General features: G+C 34.8%; 1 protein-coding gene across 3 annotated transcripts in view; it reads left to right on the top strand.

Moving 5' to 3' along the window:
- Positions 1–24,198, top strand: part of LOC100376065 (uncharacterized) — a 33,258-nt gene extending 9,060 nt beyond the window's left edge. For 2 of the 3 annotated variants that reach the window (XM_085491178.1, XM_085491176.1), the window contains exons 3-17: positions 746–837; positions 3,532–3,602; positions 7,624–7,802; positions 8,675–8,740; positions 9,100–9,291; positions 9,829–9,922; positions 10,462–10,590; positions 10,977–11,023; positions 11,593–11,739; positions 12,353–12,413; positions 13,135–13,274; positions 14,314–16,073; positions 16,226–16,426; positions 17,034–17,171; positions 17,413–18,862. In XM_085491178.1, the coding sequence (XP_085347304.1) occupies positions 746–837; positions 3,532–3,602; positions 7,624–7,802; positions 8,675–8,740; positions 9,100–9,291; positions 9,829–9,922; positions 10,462–10,590; positions 10,977–11,023; positions 11,593–11,739; positions 12,353–12,413; positions 13,135–13,274; positions 14,314–16,073; positions 16,226–16,426; positions 17,034–17,171; positions 17,413–18,080 (3,985 nt within the window). In that variant the 3' untranslated portion in view covers positions 18,081–18,862. Of the gene's footprint in view, positions 1–745; positions 838–3,531; positions 3,603–7,623; positions 7,803–8,674; positions 8,741–9,099; positions 9,292–9,828; positions 9,923–10,461; positions 10,591–10,976; positions 11,024–11,592; positions 11,740–12,352; positions 12,414–13,134; positions 13,275–14,313; positions 16,074–16,225; positions 16,427–17,033; positions 17,172–17,412; positions 18,863–22,567 lie in introns of those variants that run through there. The other variant, XM_085491177.1, reaches the window with a different exon arrangement.
- The last annotated feature ends 3,050 nt before the right edge of the window (positions 24,199–27,248 follow it).

Genomic DNA, 27,248 nt, shown 5'->3' with positions numbered 1-27,248 from the left:
AGAAATGTAAGAAATAAATAAATATAGCCCCTTGAGCGCCAAATTTTGTCCCTGCTTAAATTTGGGTAAATTTGTTCATATTTTCTGTAATTTTTCACTGAATTTAATCTTAATTTTGGACCAAATAAACAAAATGTGAGATTCTTTCCTGTCTTTATGCAAAAAATTTGGAATTTTTGCCCATATTTTATATGGCATAGAGCAGACTATAAATGGACAACTATTTTGTGAATGGTGCCTGAAGTTAACTTTGGTTGTTAAAAGGTTAATATAATTGTTGAAGTCATCTTTGGAGTTCCAAGTTGTGAACGGCATTGCTGCTATGATATCATTTCCATTTTAAGGCACCTAATTGAATACTTAGTATTCCTGGCATATCATGTGCTTCCCCTACAAGGCGTTCTACTATCATCACCTGCTCTGCTTATCACTGTAGCTCTGTAGGCATATGTCAGGAACTTACTGTGTCAATTATTGCCCTGGAAGCTGTATCTTTACTGATTGCGATGTTGTAAATGATCTTCCAAGTTTGGTTTCTTTCTAATATATGCTTCCACCAATTGAAGATGTACAATACATTGCATTGGATTTTAATTATATGCTATATGCATTCACTGTGTATGTGATGTATTGTAGTTCTACTATAGTCTTAATAATATTACCACAGACTTTATGCTCAAAGAATAGGAAATCTTAGTGCCTATTTCACAAGTATGGGTATTGTCAGTCTCACGTCTCATTCCAGTTTCAGTGAAAGTTACTTTGCTGTAAAAGGCGCTGCATTAATCCTTCCAAATGGAGGAGAGAATGTTGTCCGACCGATCACCAAGCACCCAGGTAATTATGCTGTCTTTGTTTTATTAATGTGTATATTCAAAAATGTTGTCACGAAATGAACAAACCTGCTGCCTGTGATGAGGTTTATAAACAAATTGGACAGTACTGACCTCTGGATCTATTTATTAATTATTCAAATATTGGCATATGTTTCGAACAACATGCCTTTGATATAAACATTCTTAGTGTTGTGTGCCGTATTGTAATTTCTAAGTGTGCAATATAATTGATACCATGCCAATAGTACACCATAACATGACCTTCAAGTTAACTGATTTATAATGATGTAAACTCTCATACCCAGGGATTGCTAGAATACCAGTTTAGTAGTGGCTCATTTCAATTTACTATGGAGCCCAGGGTCACATTTTATAACCTTATAATTGTAGTATCAAAATTATGGCCAGCCCACCAGGTTCCACAGCCGATTTCAGCCTGGACGCATAAAATGCAGTCATTCTTTCTCCCTGTGGACTGACATTTTCCTTAATTTGTTTGCGAAGATGGACCATAGACCTTGTCTTTTAAGGTCTATGGATGGACCAAAAGTGCCATAATTTTAGTGTACCAGTATTTTGTTGAATTAAACAAGTTCCACAGCCGATTTCAGCCTGGACGCATAAAATGCAGTCATTCTTTCTCCCTGTGGACTGACGTTTTCCTTAATTTGTTTGTTAAGATGGACCAAAAGTGCCATAGTTTTTGTGCACCAGTATTTTGTTGAATTATACAAGTTCCACAGCCGATTTCAACCAGGACGCATAAATGCAGACATTCTTGCTCTCTGTGGACTGAAATTTTTCTTAATTTGTTTGTTAAGATGGACCAAAAGTGCCATAGTTTTTGTGTACTAGTATCTCGTTTAATTGCATCTTGTTCACAGGTACACTCACTGAATAAAACACCTCACCAGCTTGTCATAACTGGTATATTACATCTTTATTTGTATTTCTATCACCACATATGTTAACACTGATCTTCCCAATTTATATGATGTTTTGATGTGACTTAGATCAGGATGAATAGTTGAATTCAGGGTTGAGTGTAGCCATGATGTGCATACATATTCCCCCCACGGTGGTTTACATCACATCAACAATGCATATAGTAGTGTTGAATCAAATCTTATCAGCATGGATGCACACCTACAATGCATTCAGTTTCTGATTACAACGGATGTCAGAGTTATTCATTGTCCAGTCTTCGAGTGGCTCAATCTCATGCCACTCATTTTGTTATCAATATCCTTTCAGATTCAAGGTCATTCAGGTCACTATCATGGAATTTGATTTATAATTTACAAAAAATTGTAATTCATTACAGTAAAGAATGTTGTTGAATGATTGATTGAGTTTAGGTTATACTTGTGACCTACAAGCAATATAATGTATATATACATGTATATAATATTTATATTTTAATGTCTTTCACAATGCAGTTTATTGTCCTGCAAACATACATGGTGTATACTCAAATATTCATGAATGTTGTCTGTGAAAAATCACAAAAGCATAGTACTGTATTTGTTCTATTAGTGGTGCATGCACTTATGTAAATAATAGAGGTGTTTCTATGATCAAAAGAATATTATAATAATTCAGTATGCAATAAATGCAATTTTTGGCCTATATGCATTTTTAGCTCCGCTGCCGACTTTGTCGAGCGGACCTTATCATATGAGTGATTGTCCGTCGTCGTCTGTGTCAATGTTTTACTTTTTCAACTTCTTCTTGAAAACTACAAGCCTGAATGCTTTGATACTTCCTGTATATGTACCTTGGGTAGACCTCTCTCAGATTTGTTCATTTCATGATGATATCTTCAATTCTCTAATTTTGTTGAATATTTTTGTAATTTTTGGTAAAAAGTGATATTTTCGACTTCTTGTTGAAAACCGCAAGTCCAATTGCTTTAATATATTATACATATAGGTACTACATATGGACCTCTCTCAGATTTGTTCATTTTCTAATGATATCTTCTGTTCTTTAATTGCCATGTGCATTGCTAACAGCGGAGCTATCTCAGCCGACAGGCTGCTTGTTTATTTATAGAATGATGTGCGTCAAATAGAGCAAATACAGTAATTTTCATTTCATTTGGTGGGGTGTACTACAATGATTTGGGTGTAAAATTTTTGTACATTTTTATGTGGTTACTAAAATTTCTTTTTTAGGAATCTTAGAAAAATAAATATGAAAAAAATTATGCCGGTTTATTTTGTGAAGGGTTGAAAAGGTTAATTTTTAAAGGTATAAAATAGGAAGACATATTTCATTTTTACAATGATGTCAAGTGATCAAATGGTGAAAATATTTACTAACAGAAACAGTTTATAAAGTATTTTAGTATCTTGTCAAAACACTACTGTAAACACATTAATTATTTGTTGATTATTAATTTAAATATTTTCGCTGGTGAGTAAAAGTTACCAAATTAATTTCATATGTACTTGTAAAATAACAATGGAACTCATAGTTTTTTTGCTAAGTTTGGGACCTTGAAATCCCAGTGAATTTGCTCAAAATAGTGAAATTAAAATGCCATTGAAAATAATAGGTTTAACACATATTTTTTGTGATAACACAACAGCAAATGTACTAGGTATAAGAATAGTCCACCCTCATTTCTGAATTTTGTGGCTAAGTTGTTGGAACACTTTATATACAATGAGATATATAATTTTTTTTTCAGTTGTTGGTGATATACAGAATCATTTACAGGCAATGTTTATGTTGCTACGTCCACAAGATACTATTAAACTGGTGAGTAGTGTTGTCAACTATAATATATTAAAGGGACTATCTTCAAATATTAAAAAGTGAAATCAACAAATGGTGTTAACTCAGGTGGATAGAACTGGAAATATTATTAGCGAACATTATATGTTAGATTTTAAGCCAAATTTCATTTTTGCACTAGTTAATGAGCCTATGTGCAATGCATTGTGGGAGTGATAATTCCGTTGAGTACATTAGAAAATATTATCATGCTGAACTAAATTAATCGTCAAGGTTTTGGAAAATTTGGTCGAATATTAGGATCATGCCAACGACAATTTATCACTTTTTGGAACCATGTTATTGAACAAATATTGAAACAAATATTTTAAGATAAAAAGTAAAGTAATGGCATAAATCCATGGCAATAAGGAATGTATTACTGTAGAATACTTTATTTTCACTTGTAATTTATTTTCGCTATTTTCGCTGAAGGGATGATTCCGTGAAAATAAAATCCAGCAAATATACTTTTTTTCCTATATTTCACATTAAACTCATCAAAAATCAGTGAAAATAAATTCCAAGCAAAACAACCAAAAAGCCCTTTCAGCGAAAATTAATTCCAGCGAAAATAAAGTATTCCACAGTATTAAAAATGATATAATGGGCAATCACTATTGGTGTGAACCTCATTTAACATATTTCAGATTAGACTATCTGCATGTTAAGAATTCAATTTTAGATTGAGTAGTTACAGTCTTGTATCTGGAGCTGACAGTATCCAGATATGGTTTTAAGTTCACCTTGAACTGGCACTGACCTTAAAGCATCCAGGGTTGGAATGCTGACTTGTAACTTGAGACTTCAATTGAGACTGTTGATACATTGAATTATAACACCCATTCCTATAATGCCTTGCTGTTTTAGACATTCTATATGTGTGGTTGGATTTATTTGAATCTCATTGACATGTGGTAATTAACTTTGTTATGAGTCTGTGTTTTATTGTGGTGTGTTGGCTTTAAGTGTTATATAATGGAGATGATTTCTAAATCTGCATCCCCTCAAGCAATGTATTGCATAGGTGTTCTATAGTCAGTGGCAAGAGCACATGCCATGTGACTGAAAGTAAACAAGACTTTTTAAAGTGGTATTGTTCAGCAAAATAAATTGAAGAATTTTTGAGTATCAGTAACTGAATCAAATCTAAAGTTTAGCGAGTTATACTGATCAAAATCTGAAATATTTCACTGTTATTATTTGTCTTCACTACAGTAAATTCTGTCATGCATTGCTGTTTCTGTTGGTGCATGCTAAAAGCAACTATTGAACCTAGGAAGTATGTAATGCTAAATGATCTGATAAATGATAAATTCAAAAGGGAGGAATCAAATGGTTATATAGGAAACAACTTAAGAAACTGGTGTACATTAGCTTCACATTGAATATAGATTTGTTATATGACTTGTCATAAAACTTGATGATAGCCCCAAATCCTGGAAACACGGTCAGAAATAAATAATTGATAATTTTTAGCCAGACATGTGATACAGATATCTTGCAAATACTACACCTGTTGAATTTATTATGCTATGTTTATTACTTGACATGCCAAAAACTCTGAACCAAATGTTACCAACAATACTATTTTATTTAATATGTCTCAAATAGTTACAAATTTGTGATAATAATATTGTTGATTGGTTCAATTTGGAGTGCATTTGATACAGGTATCATGTTAATTTATTTCCCAATTGACCCCAAATTGATTTTTGTTTCTACTTTATACCTTATCAGCACTATTTTGATAACGTGCATATTACAACATGTGTGCGACAAGACATGATAAAACCTCACGTCACGTCCTGTTTGATATGGGACTCATAGCAAAGCTAGTGAAATACATTGTTTGTTTACACAACATTGAAACAAACATTACGTGATGACCACATCTCTTTAATGTTTAGACATCCAACCAAATGTTGGCCCTATACACCCAGGGAATGTCATCGCGGTAAAATAAATATACTCGTATAAGCTTGATAAGCCGAGAATATTACCAGTCATAACAATGTATTAAAGTTGTAGTACAATTAAACTCTCCATAGATGACAATGTATTTTACTTATAGAGTGGCTTTTTTAGTTTTAAATCAAAGTAACTTGAACTGTATTCTTACAATTCATTCTTACAAAACAAGAGTGACTCAACCACACTGATGTTGGTAATATTGACGCAGTGGAGTACATGTGTTATATTTGTTGTACTTATTCTGCCATTTTTACCAAAAGTCCATCGGCTTTTCTGGTATCATAATAAGTAAACAGTTTGGAATACAAGTATGACGTTCTTTGTAAAAATGTTTGTTTTAAAAATAATGAAAATTAAGTTCCTGGGTGTCAATGTTTTCAATGTGAAACCTAATTCAGTGCAAGTAATTATTGACAAGGCAGTCATAGTGGCATTACTAAACAGTGTGACTTGTCAATATGTTGTTCTGGTACCTTGAATACTTAGTATGAATAAATTCAATGTACACTTATACTGTTGTGAAGTTAAAACATGTATTGTGTCATGCCTGACATGTTGTTGCTGAGGGAAGACAAGTGGTATACTTAATTGTAATACAGTGTTGTCAACATTATGTCATCAAGTCATAACACTGAATGTTGGGTGGGGGAGTACAAATTCCTATCTTTCATCCAGTCGTAATAGCCCTGACGAAATAATGAACAGATTTATGACCAGGTATTACAAAGGTCACATTATAAATATTAAGATGATATCATACTGGAGACTTAAGGTTCATAGCAAAGTGTATGAGGTGGGTGACTTGGGGGGGGGGGGGGCATGGTTACTGTATTTGCTTTCATGGATGTATGATCAAAATAAGTTGTGTTTTAATGGTCCATTATACACTAAATGTCATTTTTAGTTCAAGTGTGTTTCTATTAAATATGTGCTTTGAGAGAAGGTGTACCTGGTCTGCAACTTGAATTATAAAAAATGTGGAAACAATATTTAAAAATTTAGTGCTTCCAGAAAAACATCTTTTAATAAGAAATGAATAAAAATAATATACTGTAGAATACTTTATTTTAGCTGGAATTCATTTTCGCTGAAAAGACTTTTTGAGTGTTTTGTATGGAATTTATTTTCACTGATTTTTGATAAGTTGAATGTAAAATATAAAAAAAAAAAACAGTATATTCGCTGGATTTTATTTTCACTGAATCATTCCATCAGCAAAAATAGCAAAAATTAATTCCAAGTGAAAATACCGGTAATGTATTTTACAGTATTACGAGTTTTCATTTTTCAAATGCATGGGGTATTATTTTAAGATACTGTTAGTGAAAGTTTATTAACATTCAACTGAACAGAAGTACCTAGAAGTTAAATTGAAACACTGGGGTATAATATTGGGTATCTGAGTGAATCTCAGAAATGCAAAGGGTAGTGGTCATCACACATCTTGTTGGATATTAGAGACCCATAACGACAACGTATAAAATATATTGTTTGTTTACACGAAATTCAACCACGCATGACGACCACTGCCCCTTACTTTCCTGTGATTTGTTAGTATCAAAAACCTGATAGACTGCCTAAATATGTAGAGACTGATTATAATTAGTGCAGATACAAACCCTGAATAACAACTAAATATAGGAACTTTTGAGCTAACATAATGTGTGGTACACGTATAAAAGTAATGAGTTCAAACGTGACAGTATACGATATATAGATGTAGACATACCATGAAATATACATGTATGGTCTATTGTTAATGAAAACATAATGCAAAGGTCTATCAGTCAGACAATAAAGTGAATAAAAGGAGCAGTAACAATCGGATGTCCTGCATGACAGAAGGTCATCTACAGGTCAATAACATGTGAAGGGATGACAATTGTGGAGACAACAAGAGCAGCTGATATTGTAAATGGTATGTCAAGGCTTTGACACACTGAAAGCCACACAAATGTCACTCTGTATATTACCAGCAGTATAAAACTATATGGTTGATGATGTGTTTACAACTCTTTAATATTCATTGTAGGCTGTGAAGTTAGAAAGTATGCATCAACACCGCATACGATACATGGTTGTGGTATCCTGTATGGGACGACAAGACACTCAGGAAAGTCTGATTCTTGGCATTGATTATAAAGACTCTGCTACCATTGGATTAGTCCTACCATTATGGAGGGATACGGAGATTATGTTAGATGGAGATGGGTGAGTAGATCATAAATACTGCCACCACAGTTCAAACTTGGAATAATTTGTAGTGTTAGAACTAACTGTTACCACAAATGTATGTACTTCCTATTAACTTTGTTACCCATCTGAGAATTAAAAACTGATTGCTTTCTTAAAGTTGTACTGTGAGGTCATTCATATTTATTATTAATGTCTTAAGACTATTATGTGACATATTTGATGTTGTAAATATGTGCAAATATTTATTGATTCATTCAAATTCATTGTACTGTGCCTGGCATGGAATAGAATTGAATCATTGTGAATTCACACATGCATGTCAGAGTTAAAAACAAAACTGTTAGCAAATGAAATTCAAACAAACGATTGACAAAATTCGTACATTATGAAAGTCATTGAAAATTTAGTAATATTTCACCCATGACTCGCCTGGTTATCAGAACATCAATTAATTCACATACTGTGGAATACTTTATTTTCGCTTGGAATTAATTTTCGCTGAAGGAATGATTCAGTGAAAATAAAATCTAGTGAATATACCTTTTTTTCTATACTTTACATTCAACTCATCAAAAATCAGTGAAAATAAATTCCATACAAAAGACCCAAAACATCTATTCAGCGAAAATTAATTCCAGCTAAAATAATGTGTTTTACAGTAATTGTAATTGTAAAGACACCCCCTTCAGAAAAGCTATATGAGTTGCAAGTTTCACACGCACACTTACCTGTATCATTGCTATTGTTTATAGTAACATTATGTTTTGATGTTTGCAAACAAATTTGTCACTGTTGCTGTGTTTTTTCGTGTCAAACATATGAAGCGTGAGAAAGTTTATCTATCATATTAGGTCATTGTTATAAAGTTATCACTATTTCTTTTCCAGTGGTTTTTCCGTGACAAGAAATGACACTACTAATATATTTAAACCAGTTTCAGTACAAGCTATGTGGTAAGCTAGACTTTAATTGAATTATCACTGTGTTCTTATTGTACTTGGGACTAAAAAATGTTGACATCGTGCAACACGTATTTATTTGAATAAAAATATGTATACATTTTGAAAAAAATTGTTCAATTTTACTGAAAAAATGTCTTGAAAACAAGGCTTAGAGGGAATACTGTGGAGTTGTGGTGTACAATTGAATTGATTGAAATACCGGTATATATCAGGATGAAGCATGTGGAGTCTTGCATATTAAGAGAAACTTTTACAATTCTCATTTATTCAAATTAGATGCCTCTCTCCAGATCAACTAACCAATCAGTATTCTGCATTCAACCATATTCTGATGTCATATTCCTTATTAGGTCTGCATTGCAGTGTCTTCATAAAAACTGTGATATTGCTAGAGCTAATAATTATTTCTTTGGTGGATTGGATTTGACATGGGCAGGTTATTATGAAGCCATGATCACTTCTGAGCAGTCCTGTATTAATGAGTGGTATATCATGAAAGATTTGGAAGTGCATCGGCCTGATTCACCATCATATGAAGAAAAGTAAGCAACATTGTTATGAGTGAGATTTTAATAACAAAGATCAATAAAATGTCATAAATGTGGGTGGGTTCGAAGTTGGTGGGTTCGAAGTGGATGGGTTCGAAGTGGATGGATTTGAAGTGAAGTTTTCATGAGAAATGTTCTATCACCTATGTTTTAACATGGACGTTCCATCAATTGTGAAAATTTTTTCTAATCAAGTGGGTCTTGTTTTACTTTTTCTATAGTGTCCTATGTATTAACTACATAATCCATTTATTTAAAAAAATTTGTTTGTTATATCCCCCTTTGTATAGTGATAATTAATCCATTCACATAGTATCAGCAATTTTAAAGACTTTTATGAAACTGTATTGATCAACATTAATAGAACCATTCTATAATTTAATTTCTTATATCAACCATTTCTTATTAGCAGCTGTCTGCACAGCTGAAATCAACTTTCTCTCTGAAAATATTAGGCAAACACCAGTGAATGATTGGCAGGTTATTATAGCTATTAAATGTCGTTAATGAATTTATGTTTGTCGTATTTAGAAGAACGGAAAAAGAAGCAACAGAGAAGCTTATTAAGAAAAAGTTGCGTAATATAATGATGGAGGTCGATATTGATAATATTACCAGTAAACAGGTATTTAATTTTACTATAGCATATACTGACTAAAGAAGTCATTTCTCCACTTATTATTGTGTGGTCGACATAGCGTGTTTCAATATGTATAAACAATAAATTACATTTTGCACAAGAATGAGGTTATATTTTGTTTAATATTTAGTCTTGTAAGAATTTGACAAAAAAGATTCAAATCAGAAATTTAAAACAAAATCATTTTGGGAAGCTTTGTAAAATAGAGTGTGTTGAATCTCATAATACTACCTTACTTCGGGCAACGAGTACAGGTTCAGTCAGTCAACTGGCACCATTTATGTTTGACTGAAAAGTGACTTCCCACTTTTTACGATTACTAAATATCAATATCTATTTCAGTTTGTTATTGCAGCATGAAACAAATTTCAACTGAATTTTCAAAAGATACTGATTTTAATTTAGTATCAGTTTTTGTTATTCATAGCCAAGGGCTCATTGAGATTGGGATATCAGTTATGTTAGAACAGATGTGATAGGCTAAATAGTATTTATTCAGCATATTTGTATCATCATTATTGTAGGTGCGTTCACTATTACAAGAAGACCTTAACATGGATTTAAAAGAATACAGGTTTTTTATTGATGAAGAAATGATTATTATATTAAGACAGATGGATGCAGCCTCCTGTATATTTGACCATGTGTATTTGGTATGTAGGCATTTATTGTGTACTGGTAATAATGTCTATTCTGAAAAAAAATTTAAAATTTGAGAAAGCTGCAGGAAGTGATAAATAAAATATATAGTAAATGGTAGTAGATAATCAAGGTTCTTGGTAATTATTCGATCTAACCAATGGTTTTAGAGATACTAAAAAATTGAACTTGTGTAACACAAACATGTGAAATGGCAAAATAGTAGAACATTACAAGCATGTCACATGCTTATCATCGTGAGTAACGTAAATGTCCTGGATTCTAACATTGATTTTATGAGTATGATTCATCCTCGGAAGGATATTGAGGTTCATCTCATCACCATAATTCTTATCATTCATATTCAAGACTTGTGATATTTTGTTTGTTGTTTATTCAGGGATCAGAATGGAATGCTTCTAATTTAGAAGAGTTAACAGAAAATGGGTAAGTCAAGAATTGAGATAAATCTCACATATCTTTTGAAAAAGACCTTTGATTGTAATGTCATGTAATACATGTCATGCACTCTTAATCAAGCTTCTCTGTATAAAACTAATTATAAGTGTACCGTATTTGCTCCATTTGTTCAAAAACAAACAATGAAATCAAGGAAAAATAAATAAAAATGTGCAAAAAATAATACCGTAGTATTGAAACACAACCTGACAGTGGTTATTTACATGTCATCTTATTAATATTATTCATTCTGAATGAACATTATTGTCTGTGTATTCATAGGTGAAATGCAAAATTTACCAGTGTATCTGTCTCATTTTAAATTAAATTTAATGTGAATACAACATGCTGAACCATAAGATTTGTTACAACTTGACGTTTAATTATGTACGTCTTTTAATAAAATATAGGGAGCATTCAACCTTGAGATAGCAACTGGTGACTATTCAAAATACAGTAGATTAATAAAGTTTATTGATTAAATAAAAAATATTCAACAGCTGTATTTAAAGAAATCAGAGAATGTCTTATTATATTGTTATGTGATATGTCTATAGCATTGGTTTTATATTGAATTTGACGAAAGAAATTGACAACTTTTATCCCGGTCATTTTGAGTACAAGAATATTAGAGTGTATGATGTTGAAGAGACTCAGTTGATTCGTTACTGGGACGAGACCTATAAATTTATGTCCAAAGCAAAGTAAGTAAATCCATCAATACATATGTGCTGCTTGAAAAAACATGTTGTACAGTGTCAATGAATATCTGTGTCAGAAAATACCTATATTTACAAATTTTCTTATCGGAAGTAATTAGTAAATGATCATCTGAAATTTATGAGATAATTTCTTAACAATAATTTGTCTTTATTGTGGCACTTATTCTCTGTGCATTAAAAAGTGAGTGAAATAGGAATGAGTTACTGAACTTGTTTCCATGGAAATTGTATTTGTATACATGTACATGTCTATATGTTAACAGCGTTAATACTGATGCTACTGACTGGCAAACAAGTGATTGTTTTACTTCAGTGTGGATGTCTTGGATTCAAGTACAAATGAGAAGTCAGAGAATGTTCTGGCACTACTTCTGGCACTTTTCTGGCACTGCTTCTGCTTCTGGCACTACTTTTTTCCAGTGTCAATATACAAACATTTGCACTGGTGTTATATGTCACCTGTTGTATTGATATGTAAAAAATACAACTGTTGGTTTACTCAAAATGGCGAAATAAAACTGTAAGTTCACTGTGAAAACTCTCTGGTATCTTTGATGTGTGTGTACATAAATATCTCTTGTGTTTCTCGTTTCAGAGAACTTGGCTCGAAGGTGTTGGTTCACTGTAAAATGGGTGTGAGTAGATCGGCAGCAACAGTGAGTATATTTAATGTGGTTTAACCTCAGCAGAGGGATAGTGCAATGATAGGTGTATGGGAAATAAATCAGTCTCTCAATCAGTGACTTTTTACAATGCCCTTATCATAGGTTAGACACACATATCTAATAGAAGCACCCACAATTTGTATTTAGGGTTCATACCACTATTTGAATCTCCATAGATGACAATGTTAACATATGACGAGATTGCTATATGAAAATGATGAACAAAGTTGAAAACATGGCTCAAAAATAGCAAATCAACATGCCAGTAATCATCCACATGAAAAAAACTAACATGTTGGCCAGCTCAAACTCTTACAAATCTCAGGTAAACAAGACACACCTACTGTATTTGGATTGCACCTAGAGAAACCACTGGAAAAACATAAAGATTGGAACATCCAAATACACACAGAATAAACCCACAGGTACACAGTCGCTAAGTAGTTAACAAAAGACCACATGTTGGTCTCACCTTTGACCCAGGTGATCACGTCCTCAAACAGGGAGCACCTGAGAAAAAAAATATTTAAAAAATGTCATTGGTTCTTGCAAGGCTTTCAAATTGCAAGCCATTGGTTGATTAGTGGCATGAGACCTTAATTGTATGCTGGATATTAAATTTTTTTCCTGGAAAGTGTTTTATACAGCTATCATATATATGTGTGGAAAATGGTGAAATATTATTATTATAACTGTAATTTATTATCATCAGGTGATGTCATATGCAATGAAGGAATATGGTTGGTCATTGGATGACACATTTAAATATGTTAAAGATCGACGTAGTGTTGTTAATCCTAATGCTTCGTTCATGAGACAGTTAGTGGAATATCAAGGTATTCTGGATGCCAGGTGACTACATTGATCATATTTACTAGCATGTATTCAGTACAGATGAATTAAATGATATGATAACTTGAAAAATTAATTTATGGTCTTTTACGTATTTTCCAATAGCAAATTAAAATAGATTCTTTTACGGATGTAAATTCTATTGTTTTCAACATCAAATTTGCAGATTATTATGTAAATATCACAAATTACGATACATCTTAAGAAAAATGTGCTTTTCTATAAAAAGCAGTATTTACATTAGTTCTAATTTCACTCATTTGAAGTAAAATAAAGTTGTATTAAACAAAAAAAAAATCAGAAATGAATAACAAAACCTGGCACATGTTATTAGTCCCCGTTCGGACGAGGTCCGAAAATGGGGACTTATAATTCGGTCTCCGTCCATGCGTCCGTCCGGAGTCATATCTCAGAATCCCTTGGGCCGATTCCGTTCATTCTTTGCATGTGCCTAGTACTTTACGTGGGACATATGCACATGCAGTGGTTTAGTGATTCAATTCAAAATGGCTGACTGGTAGCCATCTTGTTTTTTGAAAATGTTGTATTTTGGACATGCTTTGTCAGTTTTCATTCAAACTTGGTACATAGATTACACATGTTAGGATACATGTCCATGACGATTTATTTCACAATTGGATCAAAGATGGCCGACTGGCAGCCATCTTGTTTTTTGAAAATATCGTATTTTGAACATGCTTTGTCAGTTTTCATTCAAATTTAGTACATAGATCATACATGTTAGAATACATGTCCCGACCGTCCATGAGTTCCTGAGTCTATCCGTCCGTGCGTCAGTCTGTCCTGAGTCATATTTCAGAATCCTGTGAACCGATGTTTATGTTTTTCACAAAATAAAACTAATGAAACTAAGTTAAAAATTAGAAAAACGAGTATGTGAATATTGTGGTTTCAGGATTTGTTTTTATCATTGTCTCAATGGGCGACCAGTTTTCAGATGTGATTGCCGCAAGACAAAAATAGACATCTACCCTATCTTAACCTTTCATTTATTATGTTGTTTTTTATTTCTTTATAGTAAACAGAGGCATAACTATTTGTGGCGGAGTAAATCCACTTCAAATCTGGCAGATGAGAAATTTGACAATGATGAGAGCGATTTTTTTCCAAGTACATCTTATCCAGATGGTTGCCTAACAACTGACGACCTACTGACCATTAAAGGCAGACCAAGGTCATGGTCACCCGATGAGTACACATCTAACCAACTACTGAGAAGTATGGACTCTGGGGAGGAGGTAGAATCTTTGTCAGTGAATGATGGGAAATCAGAAGAGTGTCAGGAACAAGATGTGTCAAAAGAAATTTCTGAGCAAAACAAAGAAGCTGTCAAACTGAATCTTTTAAAGAAATTTGAAATGCCGTTAGAAGAAGATGTACAAGTTGAAGGAATACATTTGAATCATGTTGAATCAGAGGATCAACCCGATCATTCAACTGTTGCAGGTGTTATTGATAATGGATTGTCTTGTGTTAGAGAAAACTTATTGCCCTTGGATGATGGATTTATGGAGTTAAGTGTGCCAGTGCCTGTGTTGACGATGAGTAAAGAAGATGCTGATGTACCTACAAATGATGTAACAGATGAAGCTGAAGATGAGGGAATTGCGTTACCCTCGGTAACTGATGAACCATGCTGTGCTGACGGGAATTTAGCAGTTCTGCCTCTTGCTGAAGAAGAGAAGTCTGAAACGGAAGCTGTGAAAGAAGTTATCATAATTGAGTTGGATGAGCCTGACATGAGGCAGACTGTACCTGATGTGCCTGAAGTCAGCGGTGATAAAGTTGATGTAATGAAAGAGGAGCATGTGGACAGTGAGATTGTAGGTGGTAATGTTCACGTTGATGAGCATGTGAAGGAAAGGGCAGACAGTATAGAGACCTACGTTAAGGAATGTATACAACCAGGCACAGTGCAACGTCAAAAGCAAGAATTAGAAGAGAGGTTGAGAGCTGAACTTGAAGACCATGGGATTAGATCTGCGAAAAACTCAAATGAGAGTTCCCAGAGAAGTAGTCGCCGAAGTAGTCGAGCATCTCCACTCGGAAGTACGGAGGATTTGAGGCTGAATACTCTTGTCCAAGAGAGTGGAAATATAGACACTCACGGTGAGGATGCAGTTGCCATGGAAACTGTTTGCAATGATACTGAATTCATAGCTGATGTTTCTGAACAGTCTGTGCCTGAACCTGGAACTGTGAAAAGGACAAGGGATATGTTTTATCGGCATATGGAAATGGGGACAAAAGGAGTCTCTGAGTCGATTTCACGTGATAGAGCTCTATCATGTGAAAAAAATGTACATTCTGATGAGAGTGCTAAAAGTTCCAGAACCAGCTCTGTAGGGGATGCAGAGCTGCTAAAAATAGATTTAGGAAATTCTGATCGTGGAGTAGAAGAAAAGAAAGATGACAAACCAAAAACTGAAATAAAAGATTCTAATGAGGAAGATACACCAATGGTGGAAAAAGAGGATGGTCAACTTGTTGTTATTGCTGGTGAAGAGATAGCATACGAACCTGGCAAAGTTAAGAGACAAGCTCAGGACTTTGAGCTGAGGCGTAAGGAGACTGATGAGTTGTCAAGCACTCTAGAGGAGTTAATAAAATTAGTGTCAGATGAAAAGAAGGACACATCTGAAAAAGTCAAAATTCGGATTATAGAGGCTACCTCTCCAAGAGATGAACATATTGTCACAAGTAAAAAGAGTGACTGCAAATCTGTAGATGTAGAGGAGGAGAAGAAGCAAGGACAAGAGATTGCCGTGATCTGTACAAGTAAGTACATTTGTAAGTCCACCTTGACATTTCATGACATTGTTTAGATGTTTCCTATTAAATCCTTTTCTGTCAGTCTATTATTGGCTTTTAGTATGTGTGCATAATGCAAGCTTTAATTTAATGATGGGGATGTTGTTCTTTCTCATTAGATACTAGCAGTGATGAAGAGAAAAGCTGTGATAGCAGTACTTCGTCACCAACAGTAAAAAAGAAGAGTGAATCCAACAATGTCTCACCAGCGACTGTGAAAGTTTGTTACCGAAATGAAACTATTGAACTACCAGCTGGTAGTGTCCGGCAACAAAGGGAAGCGATCGAAGGAAAAACTAAAGATACAGCTAAAAATCAAGGTGTGTTTACAAACAAAGTGATATTTTTTGCACTTGGCTCAGTCACTCATTAGTACTTATAATCAGGTAGTGCCATTTCAAACTCAATCCTACACAGATTTATGCAGAAAATTGTTCCAGTGGCTGCACACAACCTTGCATACTTGTTTTGATGTCACAGTTATGCAATGAAATGGAAACAAACAATTTTGTCCTACCTGTGCCTTAAAGGTAATCTTTTGCAGATTATTGGAAACCATCAACGACCATAACTGAAAATGCACATTTCCATAACACTTCTGTGTAATTGGCATAAATTAGCATATAATTTGTAAGCTTAGGAATGTAAAATTACAGGTTCCCAGAGTTGGTCATGTGACAAAAAGGTCATCACTGGATATTTGTAGAGCAGTACATTCCATAATGTCACAAGTATAAACCAGCTCTATGAATACCAAGGAATACCAAATGACAAACTTAGACTAAATGCTGTATATGATTGGGAGACTTTGAAAACATCTATTAATTAGGCTGAAGTGTTGAGGACAATCTTAGCTGAAAAAGAATATTCAGTACAATCAACCAGACATCCAGTTTGTCATCAGTATTCATTTTGTTTTAAAACTAGATTTAGCCGACTTACAACATGAGTGTGTGAAAGAAGGCAGACTGACTGTAGAAGAACTAAGAAAGATACGTGGATTGGGACAAGTAATGTTGGGATGTGAAGATGAAGGGACTTTTGATGTAGTTGAACCAGAATCAGGTATAGTTAGCTTTTATTCTGTGCATGAACTCCATGCAAGTACATTATACACTTTCACTACAACCATCCACAACATCAGTGCAGATAAGATTGGCATATTCTTGATAATCTCACTCTGGATAACATTTACTCACTTGATGCATTGGCATCAGTACTTTTCACTTTAATCTCTGGTTTAATACAATCTGTAATTGAAATCAACCAGCTCTACAATATCTAAAATTGTGGTTTTATTTCTCAGTGAGGACACACAGCTGCAGTGATGAAAATGTCAATCTGCTTGGAACGCCATCATGCGTTAAGACTATAGCTAAACAGTTTGAAGAGACAGAAATAAAAAGATCATCATCCATTGCTAAAATGTCTGATGAAATGTTATCTCCAGATGTGGTGTTTGTACCGGAATTCCCAGAAACAGATGACGCTGACACAATAACTATAACTGCTGAATCATCAGATGCAATGGATGTTGCCAACACAAGTACAGTGAAAGGTTTAGTTGGTAAATACAATAGACAGAGTGCATCGTTAGATACTGAAACTAAGGACTACAAGCATGATGATGTATTTGTAGATAAGACAAGCCAGTCACTTGACTTTACTACTTCTGAGGAGAAAGCATCAGTTTGTACATCTGAAACGGCATGTGGGAGCAGTAAAGCAGACACTGACAGTCAGGAAACATTTGTCATACCATGTAATAGAACTACAGGGAGGTCTGCATTTTACATACCCTTGCCGAATGAACAATCAGACGCTCCAGTTGCCAGACCAAGAGATCTTTTTTTACCTTCAGAAGGTTCTTCACAGTCTGCCGGAACACGGAAAGTCAGGTATCAACAAGGCAAATCCCATCCATTACGACAGTTAAAACAAAGAAGTACTAATCCATTTTATAACACAATGTAAACGTCAATCTTTCCACCTTGTTTGCCCCTTCCACACTAATTGATCTGGTCATGAAGTACACAGCAATATTGGTTCATTTTTCAGCTTTCACATTAGACACTGCAATATTATTGGTTTAATTTTATGTATGTTCGATTTCTGTTAACTGATCATGTCATTATTTGTTCATTTTTAATGTTGTGTTTTAGTCATTTTTACTCCTGACAATCACATTGCTGTTACCCAACACCTGATAAAACAAGTGCACTGTGTATCTCTGGCTCATTCACATATCATACAAATATTTGTAATCAATATGAATCTAAACCTAACAGGAATTATCATTCATTGCTACATGTATAACACATTCCTCATACCCTTCTCAGATATCCCTCTCTGATATCCCTCTCTGATATCCCTCTTTCTGATATCCCTCTCTGATATCCCTCTCTCTGATATCCCTCTCTCTGATATCCCTCTCTGATACCCCTCTCTGATACCCCTCTCTGATATCCCTCTCTTTGATATCCCTCCCTATTTTCCCTCTCTCTGATACTCCTCTCTGATATCCCTCTCTGATACCCCTCTCTGATATCCCTCTCTTTGATACCCCTCCCTATTTTCCCTCTCTCTTATATCCTTATCTGATATCCCTCCCTGATACCCTTCTCAAATACACCTCCCTAATATCCCTCTCTCTGATACCTCTCTCTGATGCCCCTCTCTGATTTCCCTATCTCTGATACCTCTCCCTGATACCCCGCTGTGATACCCCTCTTTGATAGACTATATAGCTAAAAGAACTAAGATTTGACATTGTTCTCTTGAGATTGTCAGTAATGGGGGTCAGTAATGTCCTTTATATAAATCAGAGAAAAACACAAGATTAGTGACAATGTAATAATACTACATGTATCATATATATATATGATATATATAGTTTAGGTATGATCCAGGATATCTGAAATTCTATGCTTCTTTCTACTCGCTATACAACCCTCTTCTAATGCCTAGCTACAATGCTATTATTATCTCATTTTGTACCCTAAATTCTATGCATCTTTCTACTCGCTATACAACACTCCTAGATACAATGCTATTATTATCTCATTTTGTACCCTAAATTCTATGCATCTTTCTACTCGCTATACAACACTCCTAGCTACAATGCTATTATTATCTCATTTTGTACCCTAAATTCTATGCTTCTTTCTACTCGCTATACAACACTCCTAGCTACAATGCTATTATTATCTCATTTTGTACCCTAAATTCTATGCTTCTTTCTACTTGCTATACAACACTCCTAGCTACAATGCTATTATTATCTCATTTTGTACCCTAAATTCTATGCTTCTTTCTACTCGCTATACAACACTCCTAGCTACAATGCTATTATTATCTCATTTTGTACCCTAAATTCTATGCATCTTTCTACTCGCTATACAACACTCCTAGCTACAATGCTATTATTATCTCATTTTGTACCCTAAATTCTATGCATCTTTCTACTCGCTATACAACACTCCTAGCTACAATGCTATTATTATCTCATTTTGTACCCTAAATTCTATGCATCTTTCTACTCGCTATACAACACTCCTAGCTACAATGCTATTATTATCTCATTTTGTACCCTAAATTCTATGCATCTTTCTACTCGCTATACAACACTCCTAGCTACAATGCTATTATTATCTCATTTTGTACCCTAAATTCTATGCATCTTTCTACTCGCTATACAACACTCCTAGCTACAATGCTATTATTATCTCATTTTGTACCCTAAATTCTATGCAGCGTTCTACTCGCTATACAACACTCCTAGCTACAATGCTATTATTATCTCATTTTGTACCCTAAATTCTATGCATCTTTCTACTCGCTATACAACACTCCTAGCTACAATGCTATTATTATCTCATTTTGTACCCTAAATTCTATGCATCTTTCTACTCGCTATACAACACTCCTAGCTACAATGCTATTATTATCTCATTTTGTACCCTAAATTCTATGCATCTTTCTACTCGCTATACAACACTCCTAGCTACAATGCTATTATTATCTCATTTTGTACCCTAAATTCTATGCATCTTTCTACTCGCTATACAACACTCCTAGCTACAATGCTATTATTATCTCATTTTGTACCCTAAATTCTATGCATCTTTCTACTCGCTATACAACACTCCTAGCTACAATGCTATTATTATCTCATTTTGTACCCTAAATTCTATGCAGCGTTCTACTCGCTATACAACACTCCTAGCTACAATGCTATTATTATCTCATTTTGTACCCTAAATTCTATGCATCTTTCTACTCGCTATACAACACTCCTAGCTACAATGCTATTATTATCTCATTTTGTACCCTAAATTCTATGCATCTTTCTACTCGCTATACAACACTCCTAGCTACAATGCTATTATTATCTCATTTTGTACCCTAAATTCTATGCAGCGTTCTACTCGCTATACAACACTCCTAGCTACAATGCTATTATTATCTCATTTTGTACCCTAAATTCTATGCAGCGTTCTACTCGCTATACAACACTCCTAGCTACAATGCTATTATTATCTCATTTTGTACCCTAAATTCTATGCATCTTTCTACTCGCTATACAACACTCCTAGCTACAATGCTATTATTATCTCATTTTGTACCCTAAATTCTATGCATCTTTCTACTCGCTATACAACACTCCTAGCTACAATGCTATTATTATCTCATTTTGTACCCTAAATTCTATGCATCTTTCTACTCGCTATACAACACTCCTAGATACAATGCTATTATTATCTCATTTTGTACCCTAAATTCTATGCATCTTTCTACTCGCTATACAACACTCCTAGCTACAATGCTATTATTATCTCATTTTGTACCCTAAATTCTATGCATCTTTCTACTCGCTATACAACACTCCTAGCTACAATGCTATTATTATCTCATTTTGTACCCTAAATTCTATGCAGCGTTCTACTCGCTATACAACACTCCTAGCTACAATGCTATTATTATCTCATTTTGTACCCTAAATTCTATGCAGCGTTCTACTCGCTATACAACACTCCTAGCTACAATGCTATTATTATCTCATTTTGTACCCTAAATTCTATGCATCTTTCTACTCGCTATACAACACTCCTAGCTACAATGCTATTATTATCTCATTTTGTACCCTAAATTCTATGCAGCGTTCTACTCGCTACATTTTTGTATACACCACCCCATTAATGTCTAGGTCTAGCCTAACTTCTACATGTATTGGTATGCAGCTTTCCACTCAATATACACCACTCTACTTACCCCTAGCTTTGATGCTAGTAATATATCAGCCAAACATCCACACATGCTGTGTGATGTCATAAGCGTTTTGAGAAATAAAATACACTGACAGTTGTTTTATTCAAACAATCAAATCTACAGCCATTAGCTGACTGTGATGGGAAATTACTAATTGTCATACATAGGCATTACTCAAATTACATGAAAAGAGTCAAATAATACCCATAGCTCTGTATTTCCAATATGTTAATTAATACTAATTATCAAAAATAAATGAAGCTACCCTGTAATGATGATCTTAAGTTATTAAATATTTTGGTTTGAATGGATGATTGATCCCAGATGGAAAATTGTAATTAATGGATCCATAGCTATGGAGATTAGAACCAAATTGAAAACTAAACATAATTTTAGGATTCTAGGGTCATACTAATGACCTTATATGCAAATGACATCCAAAATCTTGTTGAGAATGAGAGAGTTGCCTGACATTTTGTTTTCGTTATGTTTACTGTCCTCTCAACCTATGTAACTGTGATATTGTATTTGGAATAGTGGGCATGAGGAATGGCAGACTATTTGACAGGCCATAAACATGTCTTGTGTCTCTTTATCAACAAGGTCTTAGCAGCCATTTGAGTTCTATTGAGATGCAGAAAATGTTTGGTTTGGGTGATTTATTAAGTCATGGTGTCCAGACGCTCACAGGCTTTATCATTAAATTAATCATGGGTGTCCTTATCAATTTATGTATTAACATTATTCCAATCATTGTATTCATAAGTTTATATCACAGTGTTTGTAATCTTGTGTTAATTCCTAATTCATCAATTTTAAATATTTATTTTGGTTAAAATGTCTGATCTTCGTTTCTGTACAAAACTGCTTTTCTTCTCAACTATCGCTGGTGTGACATTTTAAAGCTGAACTTTCATTTCTGTTGAATGGAGTCTTAATTCTCTCATTAAAATTCCACTTCTTTTAAATTTTGAAATACAACATTATGTCTTCCCAATACTGACACCAGAGGGCTGTCAAAACATTTCAGAGTCTGGCTGGTGAGGGCAGTTTTTGATCAGGCATTTTTATTGTACACAATATTAAGGTGATAATGGGTATATAATTGGTGAAGTACATTTGTAGGATCATTATTTCACAAAAAATGGTAGACATTCTGAGGAAATACGTAATATTCTGCAATTTTTTTTCAGGTTTATAAAAAAATGTGATGAGTGAAGCTCCACAGAGTACCACCAGATATGCACATTGATGTTATTGCATGCAAGAGATTGCCTTATGTGTATTGGTTCTATTTTAAAATCAGGATCACATATGTGTTTTCTTTTATTTGACTTTCACAGTACCTAGTAACTTATCTTAAACTCAAGAACCTCACATACTCCGGTAACTAATTATTGTACTATAAATGCCTTGTATTTGCATATCATTTACTTACACAACACCTTGAATTGACAGAAATGGAGAAACTTGTCAAAACTATGTAATAACACCTGTTTAAACTGAACACCATCTTGTCCATAGACATAAGACATGGCAAAACTGACTTACTGAAAGTTAGTGTGTTTTCATGTGATGGGTGAACACATTAACTCTTTGCGTTTGTGAGCTGTGACCCCTAAAAAAACACCATTCAAGCGAGCATAACTTTATGAAAACTTGACTGAATTGTTCAATATTATATTACCAGTCACTCATTTATTTATTCTGAAAACAAATTGAACAACAGATTCAAGACAAATTCATCATGGAGTATAAAAGAAATTGTATAAGATAACTATAACATAGTGGGCCTGCAAGAATGGTAGGTGAGGCAGACAACCCTATGAATGTCCTCCATTTCACATGATAATATAATTAGCAATTTCCAGTCTGTTCTTTCAGTAGTCTGAAGATCTCTATAAATTGTACAATTTCCAGCTCCCTCTGGTGTTCAGCATAAACAGCTCTCACTACGTTTTGAGTTCATACCTCTGTAGTAAAACCACTTATAAGTAATATTTATCTGCAGTTAACAAAAAGAGTGCAAATATAGACCTCAACTACCTCCATGTATTAAATCAAGGTTGTTTAAGCAGAGTTAATGTTCTCTCAATGAGGAAATAAACAGCCCTGACTTCTGTATATAGCATGACATTTAACCTGAGACTGATATATGGAGCACATGGATATCATATGCTTTAACATATAGACCTTTATAGGTGTACAATTACATCTACAATGCTGTTTTGACTATTTATCATTTGGCAGCAGAGCCATACTAGATCTGGCAGCTCCCACTGTGAAGTCCAGCTTAATTTATCTAGCAATTGCTGGTACAACCGAGAGGGTTATATCTAAGTACATGTTTTGTGTGATTTGGCTTATTAGCTGTTAGATTTCTCTGTAAATGATGTGTCAGCTGACTGAAGCATATGGTGCTGCATCAGGAAGGGGGAGGGGGGAGCACTTGAGTGTTCTATGACTGGGGATTTAATGTTGAGTGTGTCATGTACTGATAATGTAAATATATATGTATATTTAATGTGTTGTAAATGTTGTGTCCCTTGCAGTGTTGAATGTGTCTTTAAAACAACACTACTGCCTCTTTTGTAATATTTCTCTCTTTTGGGTCTTGTAAATATTCTTTCAAAAAATATTAATCATTGGCATTTTAGTATCATATATTTCTATTCATTGGCATAATGGGAATGGTTTGTATTTCTTGTTGGCTTCCATTTTATCGGGGCAGAGTTTGTATTTACCACAGCAGTACTGGTATTGAATGAGAATATGTGGTGTTAATGTCTGTTATATTTGAATAAAGTATTCTATATGAAAAGTATTTTGTTTTTGCTCTAGTTGACTTCTGTGGACTTGAATGTATATGCTATAGTCATTACCCTACTAACGTGGTATTGAGGGAATGCTGGTGAGCAGAACCAATACATAGTGTAAATAAATGCCACAATATGACAATGAGTTTTCTCACAACTCTCATAGCCTGATATGGATGCTACAAAAGGTTACAAACATAATACAACACAGTAGACATGATTGAGGTCATATATGAGGTTGTATTGCATGGAGGGGACCACTGACATGTATTGCATGGAGGGGACCACTGACATGTTGTATTGAATGGAGGGGACCAATGACATGTCATAGCGTTGAGGAACCCAATGACATGTCATATTGCATGGAGGGACCACTGACATGTATTGAATGGAGGCGACCAATGACATGTCATTGCGTTGAGGAACCCAATGACATGTCATATTGCACGGAGGGTCCACTGACATGTCATATTGCATTGAGGGGTCCACTGACATGTCATATTGCATGGAGGGAACAACTGACATGTTGTATTGAATGGAAGGAACCAATGACATGTCATTGCGTTGAGGAACCCAATGACATGTCATATTGCATGGAGGGTCCACTGACATGTCATATTGCATTAAGGTGTCCACTGACATGTCGTATTGCATGGAGGGGCCCACTGACATGTCATATTGCATGGAGGGGTTCACTGACACGTCATAATGTATGGAGGGGTTCACTGACACGTCATAATGTATGGAGGGGTTCACTGACATGTCATAATGTATGGAGGGGTTCACTGACATGTCATATTGCATGGAGGGGCCCACTGACATGTCATATTGCATGGAGGGGTTCACTGACACGTCATAATGTATGGAGGGGTCCACTGAAACGTCATAATGCATGGAGGGGACCACTGACACGTCATAATGTATGGAGGGGACCACTGACATGTATTGAATGGAGGGGACCAATGACATGTTGTATTGAATGGAGAGGACCAATGACATGTCATTGCGTTGAGAAACCAAATGACATGTCATATTGCACAGATTGTCCGCTGACATGTCATATTGCATTGAGGGGTCCACTGACATGTCATATTGCATGGAGGGAACAACTGACATGTTGTATTGAATGGAGGGAACCAATGACATGTCATTGCGTTGAGGAACCCAATGACATGTCATATTGCATGGAGGGTCCACTGACATGTCATATTGCATTAAGGTGTCCACTGACATGTCATATTGCATGGAGGGTCCCACTGACATGTCATATTACATTGAGGTGTCCACTGACATGTCATATTGCATGGAGGGGCCCACTGACACGTCATAATGTATGGAGGGGTCCACTGAAACGTCATAATGCATGGAGGGGTTCACTGACACGTCATAATGTATGGAGGGGTTCACTGACACGTCATAATGTATTGAGGGGTTCACTGATACGTCATAATGCATGGAGGGGTTCACTGACACGTCATAATGTATGGAGGGGTTCACTGACACGTCATAATGTATGGAGGGGTTCACTGACACGTCATAATGTATGGAGGGGCCCACTGAAACGTCATAATGTATGGAGGGGTTCACTGACACGTCATAATGTATGGAGGGGTTCACTGACACGTCATAATGCATGGAGGGGTTCACTGACACGTCATAATGTATGGAGGGGTTCACTGACACGTCATAATGCATGGAGGGGTTCACTGACACGTCATAATGCATGGAGGGGTTCACTGACACGTCATAATGCATGGAAGGGTTCACTGACACGTCATAATGCATGGAGGGGTTCACTGACACGTCATAATGCATGGAGGGGTTTACTGACACGTCATAATGTATGGAGGGGTTCACTGACACATAATGTATGGAGGGGTTCACTGAAACGTCATAATGTATGGAGGGGTTCACTGAAACGTCATAATGTATGGAGGGGTTCACTGAAACGTCATAATGTATGGAGGGGTTCACTGAAACGTCATAATGTATGGAGGGGTTTCACTGACACGTCATAATGCATGGAGGGGTTCACTGAAACGTCATAATGTATGGAGGGGTTCACTGAAACGTCATAATGTATGGAGGGGTTCACTGAAACGTCATAATGTATGGAGGGGTTTCACTGACACGTCATAATGCATGGAGGGGTTCACTGACACGTCATAATGCATGGAGGGGTTCACTGAAACGTCATAATGTATGGAGGGGTTCACTGACATTGTGGTTGCCTCAACTAGTTTTATATAAAAAAAACTTAATGGCAAGTACAAGTAAAATCAACTTCAGGGTTTTTTTTGAGAAAAGTTTATTAATAAAAAAAAACAATTCTACAAAAAAAGTTTGAGGAAGAGAAATACATTTAAAAATCTTTTTTTTTTTTTCGAACCCTAAAATGCATTACTAGTGTACATCAAATAATATTCTTGTCTGATAACTTTTAACAATGCAACTACCATCATTGTAGTAAATAGTCTGAAAGTCAAGGGCTTTGCCAAATTATGTCTGGTTAATATTTAATGGAAACATTGAATGTGTCAATACTGATAGAAAACAATGGCAACGAGAGGGCAATGGATGCTTTACACAAACTTTTCTGACCCGATAGAATTCATCCACTAACAAATTAATCTCCCTTCTTGTATTGATGGCCAATAGGCAGAAGTCTTTCAATTCACTTTGTGATGGGCCAATTGACATGAAGCTTTTAAACTCCATTCATATTTGATGTAACAAATGTCATGAGTTGTTCAACACGGCAATTACAATTCTGTTCAAGTATGGAAAAACAATTACATGATATTTTCACAGTATTCAAAATGCTTCAAGTTATTACAAAAATATAAAAAAAAAATCTATAAAAAATACACAACTGTTGAATGTCTCCTTTCAGATACAACTATCACCTTTGAGATATTTATCACAATGCAATTTAATGATTCATGATTTTAGAGAAAAAATTTTAAAAAAACATTATCAACTCAAAGATTTTTGATCAAAATTCATTACTGTAAAATACTTTATTTTAGCTGGAATTAAATTTTTGCTGAAAAGAAAT

Source organism: Saccoglossus kowalevskii, chromosome 16 (genome assembly GCF_978046115.1).
Source record: "Saccoglossus kowalevskii chromosome 16, keSacKowa6.1, whole genome shotgun sequence".
NCBI classification, from domain to species: Eukaryota; Metazoa; Hemichordata; class Enteropneusta; family Harrimaniidae; genus Saccoglossus; species Saccoglossus kowalevskii.
Note: the sequence above shows the minus strand (reverse complement) of the source record. Positions and strands in the feature narration are given on the sequence as shown.